The following is a 16,111-nucleotide window of genomic DNA, read 5'->3' on the forward strand; positions in this document are numbered from 1 at the left end:
ATAAATAAATAAATAAAAATCCGAACATCATCAAGTCCGGTAAGTCCACGGAGAGACAGCGGCTCGGTGAGAGTGGAGGAGGGAGGCGGTGTTTCGCAGTCAAACCGCACCAGCGCTGCTTCGAGGCGACATCCAGCCGCTCTCTCATCTGGCTCACGCACACACACATAGACACACACACACACACGTTCACGCACGCACGCACACACACCACCGCGGCGGCGACGGCGCTGTGCATCATGCGGGAGAGCTCATGATATGAAACCTGTTACACACATACTCGCACATGTGATGGCAGTCCGACGCGCCGAGTCCTTCTTCTCGTCCTCCTCTTCCTCCGCACATTAATCGGCGGGCGACTTGCACTCCTGAGAGTCTCGTATCGGGGTGTCTTAATGAGGATATTGCGGCAATGGTGAAGGACAAGGCCGAAGACCGGACGCTTCAGTATCAGCAAACTTTGGTGAGTTTCGGATGAGGTCATAGATGGCGTTTGGCGTCATGTGTCAGCGCATGACGGGATTTAAATTGTTTTTATTTTATTTTTTTAAATTTTGTGGATGTCGTTGTCGGGCCGGGGAGGATGCGGCTGCCGACTGCTCAGCTGTGTCCTGTGTGAGAACAGGAGGAGGCTGTGTGTGGCTTTTATTAAGTATTCTTACACGTTATCTTTACTGGCTGTGTTGTTTTAGCGTCTTTGTGTTGCTTCTTTCCATTCACCTTGATCCACAGGTGTTGCGTCACTCTCAGAGTCTTGCCTGGCCCCACCTCCGTAATTAAGTCTTATCAATTTAGATTCCACCAAACCATGTCAGATTAATTTGTTCAGCTTGAAGGAATGCATGTACAACCTATCTCTGATCACTTTATGTATGGCCTAATGGGTCATTATTAAGATGTTAATATCCTTGAAATATAAGATTAGAGCCCCCCACCCCTTCTCTGCCCACTGAGCTCTAATGTATTTCACTCACGTCCTGCCTCGTCCGTATCTGCTCCTTATTCTCCTGCAGATCTTGTCCCTCATCGTGCCCCCTCATCTATTCCCTCTGTCATCCCTCCCCTCAGCCCCTTCCTGTTTGCTAGGGCGGCCTTTCTTGTGAACCAAAAGTGGAGTGTTTCCGAATATTAATTGCCTTGTGCACCAGTTTCCCCCCCGCTCGTTTCATTGCAGGAGTGACAAGTGATACCCTGGAGCACTTTACACAGGGTTATCTATGTGCAGATAGAGGTACAGAAAGACTGATGTGTCCTTCCACCCTGATTTGTGTGCCTCTCTCTTCTCTTTGTGCCGGTGCACGCTTGTGTTTTCTGCTCTGTCGGTCCTGCAGCTGTGTCAGGCCCAAGTGCTACAGAGGTGTTCTTCTGCTCTTGTAGGTGTGATGATCGATGCCGTGCTGTGTGTCTCGGTGCAAAGATCAATAGTAATGTAAAATGGCAGTCGGAGTCTCTGAGGATTGGAACGTGCTGTCTGCTCCGCTCCCTTTCCTCTGACCATCGCACTCAGATCAATGGCTTTATCATTTACTCCCAGCACACCAGTCCATTATCCAAAAATAGATGCAAGTGTGTGCCCGTGCTGTTCGGCACATGCAAGCTTCTCTAAGTACTTTCTAAGAACAAAGTGGCAGCACTATTCATCAAAAACCTGAGAAAACCGAGTGGTGTGTTGAGATAGATATTAGCCCCACATTTAAATCAGATAAGCAAAGGATTTACAGAGTTTCTTGCTGCTGTAGCTGCGCTCTAAAATTGAATTCAGATGTTGACAAAAGGACCCTCTGTGTTTAATTGTTTGCCATCAGCAAGATTCGGGGACTTTCAGTCATGCGGCCGCTTGAGTTTTGGCAGCACGGAACAGAACCACTGGTGTCGAAGAGATGACACGAAGCCGACAGAGAAAAATAGAGATCCGTCTGATAACTTCTCCAGGAGGGAAGAGGCACAGAAATGTCATCTCCTCATTCACAGATGCACTCAAAAAAAATTTGCTCCTGTATTCATACAATCATTCCAACCATCCATCTTTAGGATAGGCAGCTATTTGACTGTAGTGTTTGCCAAGACAGTGGGACAAAAACAACCCTTTAATTTATGGCTCCTGTTGGTGCTCGAGTTTTACAGTGACTGAGCATTTGCTATGACAATCCATTAAAATCAAATGCTGAGGGTATCATAAACATAGCATAAAAACAAGCCAAGGACTGAATAATTGATATAATTATTCCGCAAGTGGCCATGATTACATTTCCCTCTGCAGAATCAAAGAAACAATTATTTGATATGCAAATATCTATTCATATATTGTGCACAGCAACGCTTATACTGACATTTTCAGCCACTGCTGCACCAAATAGATTTCCTGGAAAGTGCTAACCTCTCTGAGCTCATTATCCAAAGGGAATAGTAAAACACAGAATAAACAGGCTATTTATAACCAGCAAGATGTTGATAACCAGAGCAGGGTTCAGGAACTCTTTACAGGATTTTAGTCTGCAGCTGTTATTTTCTGGGTCCTGTGTGGAGATGCAGGAAGAGATCCTGTGAGCAGCAACTGACAAGCAACCAGGGGCTGGTGCATGGGTCACTGGCTCTTACAACTGCTGTCAGGTGCAGTGCATGCTGGGACAGCAGACAGTGGCTGGCTGCCTCTCGTGGGATGGAGGTATGCAGCAGGTAAAGCGGAGAAGTGGCAGGTCCGAGATTGAAAAGAAAGGAGACAGACGGCGTTGACTCGGTGTCGAAGTGCTGCAGCTGAAGCTCTTTCAAAAGAGGTGTGGGAGTTCTGGATGTGTCACAGGGTTTTGCGTGTGTGCATCATGTGTTTTCTCCTCTCAGAAGCGTGGGCAAGTTTGCTCCATGGGTCTTGCGTGTGCATTTAGTTTGTGTGTGTGTGTGTGTGTGTGTTTGCACTGCGCCTACGCCTCCGTACCTGTAGGCCCACACATACATGCCTAAATGGGCGTGTGGTAACTCTCTGTCGGAGCAGATGTTGGAAACGGTTTGTTCCTGTCCTTCCAGCAGCAGGAGGTTTGAGGATTTGGCTGCCGCAGGGATCAAAGTCATCATCCACCTGAAGAGGAAAAGCTGCCGCCCCGCACTTCCCCTCAACCCCACCCCCTCCAACCCTCGCCACGGGGCACTGCAGCACCGCAGATAGGATATACACAATACGCAGGCTGACCGGGCTTTCTGAATGTGTGTTCTGAGCAACCTGCTGCACTGACTGTCAAGACTCACCACTGAGAAAATCCACTTCTCATGCTCCCATATGTCTGCGGTTGATTAATATTTAAAGAAATGCTGCTGCAACAAGAAACTGTGTAAAAATACAATGCAGGAATTGAGAACACCGACTGATATTCCTTATATTCACTGAGACAAGGAATCAGCAGCCATTAAAGAATTTAAAGGAAAATTTAGAAATATCTGACTTGCACTAAGACTAAGTACTAAGACTGCACATACTGTTAGTTTGCACAATGCAGCATTCGGACACAGATTGTCTCAGTGAGAAAGCGCTCCGTCCACAGAAAACTGAACTGTGAGATCTGCTGCCTCTCTCTTTTCTATTGTTTTGCGTAAAGTGTCACAGACCAGTTGGGTTGGTGAATATGGGCATGCTGTTTGCAGTTTAGTGCCATCATTTTCAAGGATTTTTTTGAAATTACACAATGTTACCGTACATCACCATTTGGTGCAACTTTCATGAGAAGATTGCTCGTGCTTTATGATGAAAACTCCCATATTTGAGTAGAATTTGACTATCATACATATATCTGCGTATCTCAGCATCTTTCTCTCCCTCTGTCGCCATTGCACACACACATTCGCACACACTCACACATAAAAGCGCTGTCTCTTCAGGGGGGTCCAGTTCCTTATAGTCAGCATTCTGTCCGTTGTCCCACACAGAGGCTGGCGCGAGTCCATTTCACGTCCTGTCACTTCCAAATAGTGCTGTTACCTGCGAACTATTGAACGGGTCACTGCAGAGGCTGCAGACAGAAACAAAATCTGTCAAATCTCAATTCATTTGACTGGTAGAATAGACCACGCTCACCGTGGAGTGTGTTCACCAACCGAAGAGCTACATTTTCAAAATGGCATACCTGCCATTTAGGGAACACATTATACTTGAACACTGTTATACAACAATGTAGAGGGTGCAGGGCCGAACACTTTGTAATAACAGACATTAGGTGACAATCTAGAATTCAGAATTTAGGGAGTTGTATATTGTATCATTGGCCTTATTACTGACTATTAGATGCATTAACATAAGCAGTATTTCAGTGTTGTAGTGTGGAGATCGTGTGAACTACTTTATAGACTGTTGCTTAGTTTAATCTTTAATGATTTATGATATTTAAGAAAATCACCATAGGTTTTAGTATGTACGTGGCTACAGCTGTCAGCTAGGGCTACCACTGTTACTCTATAATTGATTAAAGCAAATATAAATAATTATAATCAATTATTCATTTTCTCTTGACTGACTTTTTTTTTCTAAATCGAGGACTGCTGTGGCTCAGGAGGCAGAGCAGATCGTCCATTAGTGACGGAGTTGGTGGTTCGGTGTTGAGGTGTCCTGAAGCAAAATGCTGTTGTTTCTGATGGAAGCCACTGCCATCGGTGTGTGTGGCAGAGTGTTACAGTTGTATCAGTACGGTTGGTACAATTTGGTGCTGGTACTTGTTTTTTGTTATTTAAAGTTTGACTCATGAGTCACCAAATACATTGTATCACTGGCATTGATTAAAAGGAGGAAGCTCTTCAAAGCCCTCAGGTTCAGCCCAAAAGTACTTTCGGTACAGCACCCTTTGAATTTGTTCGCAACCCATGGTAGCTGTACTTAAACATGAGATTGGTTTTCAGTTTCCACCTCATACAGAAATCTTAAATGTGGGGAGGATTGTTCTTGACTGTGCTTCAGGGGTAACCCCTCTCAGAAACGGATCTTGACTGTCGAGAAACTCATTCATTCATTATCCGTTACTGCTAATCCTTTACATGGTCGCAGGGGGGTTGGAACCATTCCCAGCTGACATTGGGTGAGCGGGAAGGTACACCCTGGACAAGTTGCCAGACATACCACCATTCACACTTATATTCGCACCTACAGGCATTTAGAGTACATTTAGAGTGACCTGTTAATCTCACCTGCATGTCTTTGGATTGAAGCTGGAGTATCCGGAGACGGTCAAGCCTTTGGAGAACATGCAAACCCCTCACAGAAAGGCCATGCTAAAGAGCCTTCTGCATTTTATTTACAGACACATTGACCTATACTGTACATTGATGCCAGATGGACCACATGAAAACTGCCAGCCTTTTAGTCTTTGCACTCCTCACATTCACCATCTCTTCAAGAAAAAAGTCTGCTGAAACAAATAATTTGGGGAAATCCTACATCAAAACACGATGACTGGTTCTTCTGACTGACCAATCAGTGGTCTGCAGCTTTTAACTCCACCTTTTCATTATTGGATTAGTGTGCAGGTACCTCAAACAGAAGGACAACTCAAAAACAGGCACGCATGGAGTGATTCTTTTGGTACTATTCATGACATTTGATAATGGAAACACAAAAGCAACTGTTCTAATTTGTAACTTAACTGCACCAGGCTGCTTGTTCAAAATGAGGCTTTAAGTTGAGCAGGTGCTTTGCTGAAACAAGCATCCGGTGCAGATCACGTTCTATTTATGGAAAATGCTTAAACAACAATTCATCCAACTAAGTGAATAATTACCTGAAGATGTCAATATACCAGTTAAAGTTTTGTCACCCATGGAGGGCTCAGCTTCTTCTGCTCTGGCCAAGGGCGTGCCAACATCAGCTGTGACTGCAGTGGGGGAGCCGGGTTTCAGATTATCACATGGTGCACTCTACAGCTATATATATATATATTTTGTTTTTGGCTACGTGTTTGGCCAGCTTTGCATTTTTGAAACCAACTAACCTACTAATTAAACATACTGTCGAAACCACAGACAGACCGTCAGTGTATTTTTCCCCCCTCTGGTTAGAGTCCATATATACGCATTTCAAACCTGTTGCAACATAATCTCTGTGGATGAGTGTCATGATGTACACAAAACAGCCAGCTCATCCCGTCAGGTGTTTATCTGACAGGCAGCTTGATCCTTCGGTATCCATCAGGACGCCCAACCCAACATGATCAGAGTGCGTTGGTGTATTTTTACTTGTCTGGGATTCACACGTGTGCATGTCTCCCTCGACAGCATCAAGGTTTTTCATGTTTATTTTGACGTCTGTTTGTGTGCGTGCGTGCGTGCGTGTGTGTGAGCACATGAGCTCTGACTCATAGGTAACTGCTCTAAAGGCAGCCTCCGCTACCTATATTAATGCAAATGTAGACAGCGGGATGAGTCAAATTTGTCGCTTCCTCCTCTAATTCAATTTTCAATCTTGTCCCTGGAGGGTTCAGGGCTGAGATTAGCCCGAGTGCTTTAGTCCCCCTGTTATTCCCCTGCTCTCATCAATACACACTCGGTGTGCGTTTAAGTAATCACGCTGCCACTGCAACACTACACAGCAGTTTAAGGGTCTAAAACATCCGTCTTCCTCAATCCGCAGTGATGGGTCCCTTCACTCTAAAACCCTGCAAAATTTGAGGGGATTAAAATCGTCTTATGAATATGTATTATTAAAGAGAAACGAGGATGAAAGTTGTAGATTGTTCAAGCCTTCGTCATTAGAGTGTCAAATATTTGTCCTTGCTTTGTCGCCTCGCAGTGAATAAATTACCCTGCAGTGCCTTGGGAATTGCTGAATAATAGAGAACTTTTTATCTCATCTGTTGTGCTAGGCCTGCACATGGCCTGATTTAGAAATGGTGGCAGAGTGAGTGATGTGGCATTGAAGTGGGGGGTCTTACGCAGTAGAGAGATGGTGGACATGTGGTGCTCTCTCTGTGTGACTGAAAAGTTTTCTGGTAAATGAACCTGTGCAGCAAGAAGTGTGGTGGAATGTAAAATGCTGTACGAAAGCTGGGAGGGCGCGCCCCTTGTTAGTAGTCAGAAGTGGTGAACAGTATACATGTGTGAGGTACTTATCCCTCGTCAGTGTCTTCCCTGCAGTAGATGACTGTCAGCTATCTCCCTGTGGTGAGAGGCAGGGAGTAGCGCCAGCAGGAAGCAGAGCATTGCGCTGCTGTAAACCAGACGAGTAACAAGACGTATTACAGCACCTAAATAAGTCCCACCCCAAAAAATATGTAGCTGTTCAAATGTTGGCTATGTTTTGAAAATGATTGATGCTTTACGTTCCTGATGCTGCTCACTGCATTACGACACACACACGCACACACAAGACCCTTTTTCTGGTGCGGCTTCTCTGAATTTGAGAGGTTTTGCAAAAAAGACCCAAATCGCAAGAAACCCATGCAGGCAGGTTAGAAAAAGACAATCTCTGAAATTGTCTCATGGTGTACAGTATCTTTACAATCCATGGCTGAGATATTGGGGCCATGCCATTGTTCCCATGGCCCATCATTCCAAAGCCCCAGGAGACCAAAAAAATGTCCTATTTGCCCGTTAAGCCGAGAACAAACGCCCACTGCTCCAAAGGCCCATTGCTCCGAAAATACACACTCTCACTGGAGTTGTTACTTTAACAGTGACTACCGGCATCATCTATGGTGCTGAATCTGCAGGGGTTGTAATAAGTCATGTCTCTGCCCTTACGCTAAACAACATACCAGAACCCTAACCCAAGAAAGTATGGGCAAAATACTCCAGGGAGTGTCTATTTTCAGAACAATGGTTCTTCGAAGCAGTCAGCTTTTTTTTTCCTTTTCAGGACAACATGCTGTTGGACAAATGGGCTTTCAGTCCAGTGGGACATTTTCTGGACTGTTGGGGTTTAAGAATAATTGGCTATCAGAGCCATGGGCAGTCCCAGAAATATTGAAGTGAAGGCTCCAGTCAAAAGTTTTGCAAGAAGGAAGGAAGACTGTGTGTTCATTGTGAAAAATGTTAAGATTAAAGCTCAAAGTAATCATCTGAACATCCTCATGTCTCAGAGTCTCAGTTTCTCACCAGGTGCAAAAGTTTGAATATCAATAGTTAATTTCACTTTTTCGTATTTGTTTCTAGATGGCAGCTATTTGAACCCTTGGCTCAGATAAAGAGAAGAATTTGAGTCACATTAGATTGATTGACAGTTGACTCAGCCTATCACAGTCAACCCATGACAGCTGCGACTTCCACAGCCCTTGATGACAAAACTGAGGCTTCTTGTTCTTTGTGTGCAGATTTGGACTTTCTGGAGTTTCATTCTATGACTGCACAATTTAATTAATAAAACGAATGTGAGTTTAATCATCTTCCAGTTTTTATAGCCAATACATTAGTGGTAATTTTTTCCCTGATGAAACCATTTTGCACCAAACTGAAACACTCGTCTTTGCATTCGTCACTTTCTACGACAAACCGCTAAACCAGCAACCTGTGGGAGTTGAACTAGTGTAGCGGGTTGTGACGTGGGAGGTAAACTGACTAATGTAGATGCAGAAATTGGTCACGTGGGAGGTAAACCGGTTACAGATAACAGCTCATTTAACCCACAGGGTCCCAACTGCTGCTCTCCCAGGGGGCCGTGCTCCAGATGGCCAGTGATTGCTTTCATACAGACCAAAGAAACACGTTTAAACACGGCCCCGTTTATAGTCATGGTGGGTGTTTGTCTGGTGCTGGTGGTGGGTTTGTGTGCGTCTATACTGTATGTGTGGGCGCATGAAAATTAGCTGCCAGCAAATAAAATACATTTTAAAAAATAAAAAATAAAAAGATGGTGTGGCTGTGAATAGAGTATTAGAAATAGAAATATAGACCAGTTACTGACTAGCAATGTCTGTCACATTCCTCCATGCTTCATGTCTTTAGTCAAACATCTTAAGAAGTGAGCATATGTGGGTTATTTAATTGAGTAAATAGTACCACAGCCATAATGATGACGAAAACATGGCACTGTCCTCTACCCTGTCATCATTTTGGGGGGTTTTCAGATTCAGTGTAAGTGCTTTTTTTCCAACTGTGTGCAAAATTGGACTTTTGGATTGAATTTGGCAGTTCTGTTCTTCAAGGCTCAGTGTGTTGGATTCAGAGTGATTTATGAAGATCTATTGGCAGAAATTAAATGTAATAGTGATTAATAATTTATCTTTATTCATCTTATTATATCTTCTTATTTTTGTTACCTTTACCTTTGCATTCCGAATCACATATTTTTTTCTTTTTACATTTAGTACGTCCTGCAGCTTCCATTACAAAGAACAATCTATTGCATGCAGCATGCATACAAATGGAACATACTACTTCGTCATGACCATGCGTTCTTATATCCGACAAATCCTTAGCATGAAATTTTGACATTAAGATGCTGAGTGAGGTTTAGAAAGAATGAAAAACACAGACATCAGTCCATATCAGGTCTTATCCCTCTGCTGATGTGACTCACTGCCTGCAGGCACCTCTCCTAGAGGAATGAGGGACTGGTTTGTCTCAGCCTTCAGCTAAGGTTACAATGATTAACCAGGGTTTCTGTCATTTTTGGTACCTAACCATGCTGAATTTTTAACTGAACACAATGTATCTTCACAGAATCAGAAGCTTTAAGTCGCAGAACTTCCCTCACTTGTGACCAAGTGCATCATGTTGACTTGTTAAAAGCTTACTTAAATGCTGCAGAAGACACAGAGTAAATACTCGTCTGCTGGAATAGGAAACAGACTGAACTCACTCTGAACTGGAGACGGTCTGAATCGATGCAGGGCGGTGAAGCGATAATGTGGCCGCTTAGCTTGAAAAAGTAGGCGAACTACATTATCAAAGTGATTCATATTTTTTTCATCTGGATGCCCAATATTTAAGACATACAAACACATTTCTGATTTGGATTTGACTTGGGACCTTTGTGGGGTTTTTTTTCCTTGTTTCCTGATATTTTTTCAATAAAGAAACAATGCCAAGAATATTAAGATAAAACCAAAATATATAATTATTGGAAAATACAAAGTAACATTGAAGTGCCTTACTGAGTTTTAAAAATGATGTTGACCACAGGGGTGTGAAGATTGTGTTGTCTTTGGATTTAAAGCCCCACAAAGTAGGAATATTAAGTTTCATAATCAATTTTCTTTCATTGCCGCTTTAAAACTCAACAGAATCGACCTTGTGAATAGCTTTGAAGTGTTGTACAACACTGATGATTTGCCAATCGTTTTGATTTCTATTGACTGAATACAGTACAAAGACAAGACATTTGATATTCAGTGTTTAATGTTTTAGGCAAAAGGCCTGAAAGCAAAAATTGTAAGTAGTAGATTTTTATTTTATACCTTTATTTTTGACAAGATCCTCCATTTATTCAAAGAGTAATAATTTCAGATACAATGAATCCAGTTTTGAAGTGTCAGTTGTCAGTGTGACATTTGATTCTTAATTTTCCCAAATATTTAGTATTCCACACACGTGCTACTGTCTGCTCTGCATCCACCACTGTGCCCTAATTGGCAGCATTTTTTAACCAGTGGCAAAACTTGTTTACATTCATACTTTGCTGACATGTTTATGTATGTCCACACAGCAGCTGCTGTTAGTGTTTGTCAGCTGGCACCTATTTGCTGATTCCTCTGGGCTTTTGGAGTGCAGCTTATGGATGAGGCTGCTGTCTGAATGTGATGTATAGCTGGGGTTTTGCTTAAATGCTTCCCAGCAGGTTGTAGGTTAAGGTGGAGGGAGATGAGCATCCTGACAGCACGGTCCTTCCCTTTGCTTGTCAGTCAGACTGAAGCTATACGGCTGCTCTGCTTTCTCTCTGCACCTCCTGTTCATGCGAGCAGAAAGAGCGAGTCTGGAGGAGTCGTGATGCCCATCTCAATGAGAGGAGGGGGTGGAGGAGTTGGAGTGGGACAAAGAGGGAGGTGGTGCGCAGAGCAGTGGAGGAGAGATGTTGCGAGTTGTAGCATACAGAGAAAAACCTAGAGGGACTGTTATCAAAAAATAAAGAGGGGGAGAAGAGCAGCAAGCCTGGAGGAGTCGTGATGCTCATCCTAATGTGGCATGCTAGAAAGAGATCTTTTTGAGAAGGTAAAAATAAAAGGTTTGAATCATGGCCATACCACGAGGACTGCAGAACTAGTGCTGCTAGTTAAGCACAGACACAACTGAAGTATTATCTCAGCTAACAACCAGTATGTGCATCAGCTTACTGTTACATTTATCAGGTAAGCATGACTTGCAGCAAAGCACCCATTTGTAATGCAACCTTGTGATTCCTCAGCACAAAATCAGGAAGGGGGGGATGCATTTCTTGCTTGACTACACTGCCTCTGCACAAAATCCACCTCAGCAAAAAAAGTATAGCAAGCGACCTTCAAACAGCAATTCAGACAAGACCCAGTAATAAGCATGAGCTTTTGACAAGCTTTTATTAAAAGTCACAGCCAGAAATGGCTGCCAGTGGATCTCATCTTTTTGATTTGGTGTTGGGAGCAGATGGAGTCAGGATCACCTCGCCGCTTGAGACCAGAGCCTTCTGACTCTGGGAAACTTCAGTGACTGCAGCTCTTCCTGTAAAGGAGGGGATGGCAGTGAAGTTAGATTTGACAGGTTTTTAAAAAAAAAAAAAAAATGTTCTGGTTCAGTCTCCCTTCTCATTCAGCTTGTGCTTTGTAAAAAGCAGATTGATACAATTACATTTTTTCCTCTTACATCAGGACATCCGCATATTGTCAATTTTCAAATTTAAAAAAAAAAAAAAAAAAAAAAAAACATATTTAGTTTTGAATTTAAGATAATGTAGGAAACCTGAAATGTACATGGAAGCTCTGATTGTCACAACTTTAGTGACTAGAACAATTATGATAGCTGGTGATAGAATGATCAGAAGTGTAAAATCGGAACCATGTGTTACAGTTGATGAGCCACTCACGTTGCCGGTGGCATGACTGTTCACAAGAGTTTGTGCTGCTGGGATAACACACTGCCGTAGCACAATGGATGAAGATCTGAAAAAGATTGCAAGTTGCACATTTGTCATGGAAATTTCAAATTGTCACTTAAGGACAAAAAAAAAAAAAAAAAAAAAAACACAAAGTGAATGATTGTACCGTGTCCTTCTGAGGAGTGAAGGTGTTTTGATCCACAAACGTGAACATTTTCACAGCAAAACGTTTGTGGTGCATTGGATAGGGGAGCCCAGAGGAGCCATCTACAGGCAACACTGTGGTCAAGTACCGGTCGTCATGGTAGGAACACCTGGAGCCAACGAGACCCCATGTTAAAACATAAAATGCATGAATTTGAAGTGACCATATTTAAGAAGTCATGCATTTACCCATCAACCAGAATGTCCCACTGTGGCAGGCTGTTAGGATTAGGGTTAGAAGTGGCCCAGCAGTGCTCCAGGTTCAGGACAATGTTTGGATCAGACCTCTCCAGGATGTTCACCTCCACATAGATTGGCTCCCTCAGCACTTTAGTGATTGGATAGTCTGCTGGAGTGTAGAAGGAGCTGTATGCTGCCTCCTCTGCAATCAAAGGGTCCAGTTTTAGTAAGAAAAAAAGATCCTGGACAAGCTGGTGTTACAAGGCTCTTGGACCCACACACCCTCAAAACATCCCTTCGAGTGACACTGTCCATTGCCCAGTTTCATCTCCACCCTGAGGGGTCCTAGAGCAGCAACCGGCATAGGTGGAGGAACCTCATTCACCTCCATGACAAGAGCCTCCACCGCTGTGCCAGAATATCGACACTGGAACAATAACCTGTTGGAGGAGCACAAGGACTTTTACACGTCAGGAAACCTCAGGGTCACAAAAGCAGAGATTTAAAAAGGGATATTCTGGTGCAAGTCTAATCCATGGTCTAACACACCATGACACCGAGTAAGACCCCCCTTGAAAGATCAAGTTTTCTGACTACTAGCTTATGTAGTTTTAGCAACCTCAGAAAAGACCGCACAACAATACACTGCAGTCTACGCCTCCACCGAGAAACCATCAAAAAGCCACCCATAGCCACGAATAATGCCAAGAACAGCACCAAACTTCAGCAACAGTACAAATAGGGTTCTAGCACATAGTTCAAGGCATCAAACTACTGCTAGCTTTTTCGGATTTCTGCTGAAAGGACAACAGCAGCATGCTTGTTGTGGGGACGCCCAATTAGTCGATTACCAAGTGCCGTAAGAAATGCTTAATTCTGTTCTTTTTCTCTCAATAATTGTTATAAACTGGTAGACACCCATGAACTTTGATTGCATTTCCATGGAGTAATATTCATACATTTTCATCCTTGAGCTGCGGAACTCTACTGCACTCGGTAATCAACTTGCAGGGATTCCCCACAATGACCAAGCTGCTGCAGGAGAGTGGCGAGTTGTGTTGTCTTGTCAGTAGAGATCCGGCAAAGCTAGCAGATGTTTGATGCCTTGAACTGTGCTGGGACCCCATTTGTACCGTACTATGAGTGGATTTTTGATGGCGGTTTCTTGCTGGAGGCATAGACTGCAGTGTATTGTTATTGCGCGGTCTTTTCTGAGGTTGCGAAAACTACATAAGTTAACGGTCGGAAAACTGGATCTCTCAGGGGCGGGGGCGGTCTTATGGATTAAATTTACGCCGGAATATCCCTTTAATGCAAACTCACTCAAAATGGCTGTCCCTGGTAATTGAGCCTCTGGGTCCAACTCCCACTTCATATGAAGAGGACATGTGGTTCTCGTATACCACATAATCCTGTTCCTCCTGCAGGTGGAAATGGAGTCAAGATAACAGAATGAAGCAATAACATGGCAAAAGTTGTTTCAAACTTCTGAAACTGCCCCCCCGCCCCCAGATTTTAAAGTCAGTACTTAAAAGTAGTAAACTTACGCTTGACTTCAACTACACAAGTGCTCATATTAGCCAAGGCAAAAAACAAAAAACAAAACAAAAAAAAAAAACCCCAACAACAAAAAACAGAACTGCACTCGCAACCTTTAATATTGTTCCACATGCAGTCATAGGGAACTGGAAAATGGCAAAAGCAGCTGTGTAGTCAACAGGAGTACAGGAGGGGTCATTTGTCTCCAGCAGGCTGACTGAATCCACATCTATGTGGGGCACAGTGGCATCTTGAGCCACCACCACCACAAACTGGCCATCCCTGGTACACTGCACAGTCACTGGGCGAGACGGAAACAGATAAATTACTGTGTTGCAGTAGATATTCAAACCCATCACGTAGCATTTGCATGAGAGGCTATAGAAGCTATTCAAATACCTGCTTTCCCATAGTAGCACTGCCGCCCATCAAAGCAGCAGTTTATGTTTTCACATTGCTCAGCTGTGATATCTTCAGTCCCACACTGGATCTTCTCATGCCGCTCCACCTGGCATTTATCAAAGGGAGCTGCTGCCGGAGGGACCTTCGGCTGTTGAGGCTGGTGTTTTTGCACAGGCAGCATCCAGTGAGGCTGGGCAGCGACATCACAAACCAAAACAACAACCACCATCACACAAAAGAGACACCGGAAAAGCTCCATTATGGTATTAAGAACTACACACTGGCCAAAACAGCACCTCTGGCTCAGACGCAGGCTTTATACATGATTGATTGTGTGTAGTTTGCTAAGAAGTCTGGCTCTCGTCGTTAGGAGTCAATTGTGTGGCAGCCCTGCAGAGTTAATCAGCTGGGTGCTGACAGGTTGAGCTTATTGTCTGCTCATCTGTCTGAAAAGAAGTCATTACGCGACTGTTGAGTCAAAGCTGAGTGGGGTGTTTTTTTTTTTCCTTCTAAAAGAGGCTACAGACGAGCTGTGAACAGTGTGGTGCTGCAGGCAGTGAATATTCTGACACCTGTCCCTGTTTACTGTGACCTGATACTGTATACATCTTTTAAGTGAAAAACCTGCTGCATCACTTTGACACTTCTTTCACTGCCTCCCACTTGCACCACCTGTATAAAAGCTTTCTTTTTCTGTCTTTCAAAAACACAGATGTATGGGCGGTACACCCAGGAGCTGGGTGTGTATGCCAAGGAGGAAGCGGCCCGCCTACGGGATGGAGGAGTGCGGGATGGTGGAGGACTGCGGAGGAACACCAGCGTTCGTAGTCGTGCTGCAGATCTGCTCGAGTATGAGAAAGACCCCTGTGCAAAGTGCCATCGTAAGTGATGATCATGCAGCAAAAGAGCCTGTTTGCCGAGACAAAGCGCGCAGGTAGTGTTGAGCTCCGACACGCTGTGAAGGTCAGACCAAAGCAGTGTTTTAAGTGCTCATAAACAAAGTGGATCTAGTGTGTGTGTCTGTGTGTGTGCTTCAGCCGAGTGAGATAGCTGTGTGAAAACATTGACTTCTTAAAGTACAGCAGAGCGGCTACTTGACACAAGGGAGCAGGAGAGGATGTGAACACGATTAAATGTGACTGATCAGAGCAATGACCTCCAGCCAAAAAGGGCTGTCTCAATGTCAGACAAAGTAAGCCCCCTCTGCTGGCTGCCAGTGGCCCACCGTTTACACAACTGTGTGCGTGTGTGTGTGTGTCTGTGCGTGTGTATGCGTGTGTGTACTTTTGTTTGTGTGAAGAGAACTCTGATCTGAACTGTCAGATTATTTTAAGTCTAGTCATCTCAGATGACTGCAGATAAGGGAGTGGCACCAGTGGAGAGCTTCACTTCAGATTCGTGTAAGCAACAATGAATTGATGGACGTGTGTGTGTGTGTGTGTGTGTGTGTGTGTGTGTGTGTGTGTGTGTGTGTGTGTGTGCATATTTTTATTTTGAACTTCATTTAAACCTTAATTCAATCGATCAAAGCAGATTTTCAGTCAGCAGAGCAGCGATGCGCTTATTAAAGGGTCAGTTCACCCAAATTGAAACATAAGAACAACTCTCTGCTGCAGAATTAGTCCTGACTATATGCAAAAAGATTTTTTATTTTTTTTAAACTCATAGCATTTACACTCATGTCTTGGGATTATCTTCAATAACAAGGACATTGGTTTTTTGGAAAGACATGTTTCAATGTCATTTTTAAATTCTGTGAGCTCCACAAAGGAAATCCTCCTCCCTTGTGTTTCATTGACATGATGGATGTGACTT

The 16,111-nt window shown here is 43.7% G+C and overlaps 2 protein-coding genes across 7 annotated transcripts in view; one reads left to right on the forward strand and one right to left on the reverse strand.

Annotated features, from left to right (window-relative positions):
* The first annotated feature begins 277 nt into the window (after positions 1 to 277).
* Positions 278 to 16,111, forward strand: part of clcn2a (chloride channel, voltage-sensitive 2a) — a 41,116-nt gene continuing 25,282 nt past the window's right edge. For all 6 annotated transcript variants that reach the window (XM_037082687.1, XM_037082692.1, XM_037082689.1 and 3 more), the window contains exons 1-2: positions 278 to 463; positions 15,009 to 15,177. In XM_037082687.1, coding sequence (XP_036938582.1) covers positions 413 to 463; positions 15,009 to 15,177 — 220 coding nt within the window. In that variant the 5' untranslated portion in view covers positions 278 to 412. The remainder of the gene's footprint in view (positions 464 to 15,008; positions 15,178 to 16,111) is intronic.
* Positions 11,432 to 14,623, reverse strand: LOC119010521 (zona pellucida sperm-binding protein 4-like). Its single transcript, XM_037082699.1, has 8 exons — positions 14,294 to 14,623; positions 14,008 to 14,195; positions 13,679 to 13,776; positions 12,638 to 12,795; positions 12,365 to 12,557; positions 12,138 to 12,285; positions 11,960 to 12,035; positions 11,432 to 11,598 (listed from the first exon to the last, which is right to left on the reverse strand). The coding sequence occupies exons 1-8, from the start codon at positions 14,553 to 14,555 to the stop codon at positions 11,495 to 11,497; spliced, it is 1,227 nt and encodes a 408-aa protein (XP_036938594.1). The 5' UTR covers positions 14,556 to 14,623; the 3' UTR covers positions 11,432 to 11,494.

This window comes from Acanthopagrus latus, chromosome 21 (genome assembly GCF_904848185.1).
Source record: "Acanthopagrus latus isolate v.2019 chromosome 21, fAcaLat1.1, whole genome shotgun sequence".
Taxonomy (NCBI): Eukaryota; Metazoa; Chordata; class Actinopteri; order Spariformes; family Sparidae; genus Acanthopagrus; species Acanthopagrus latus.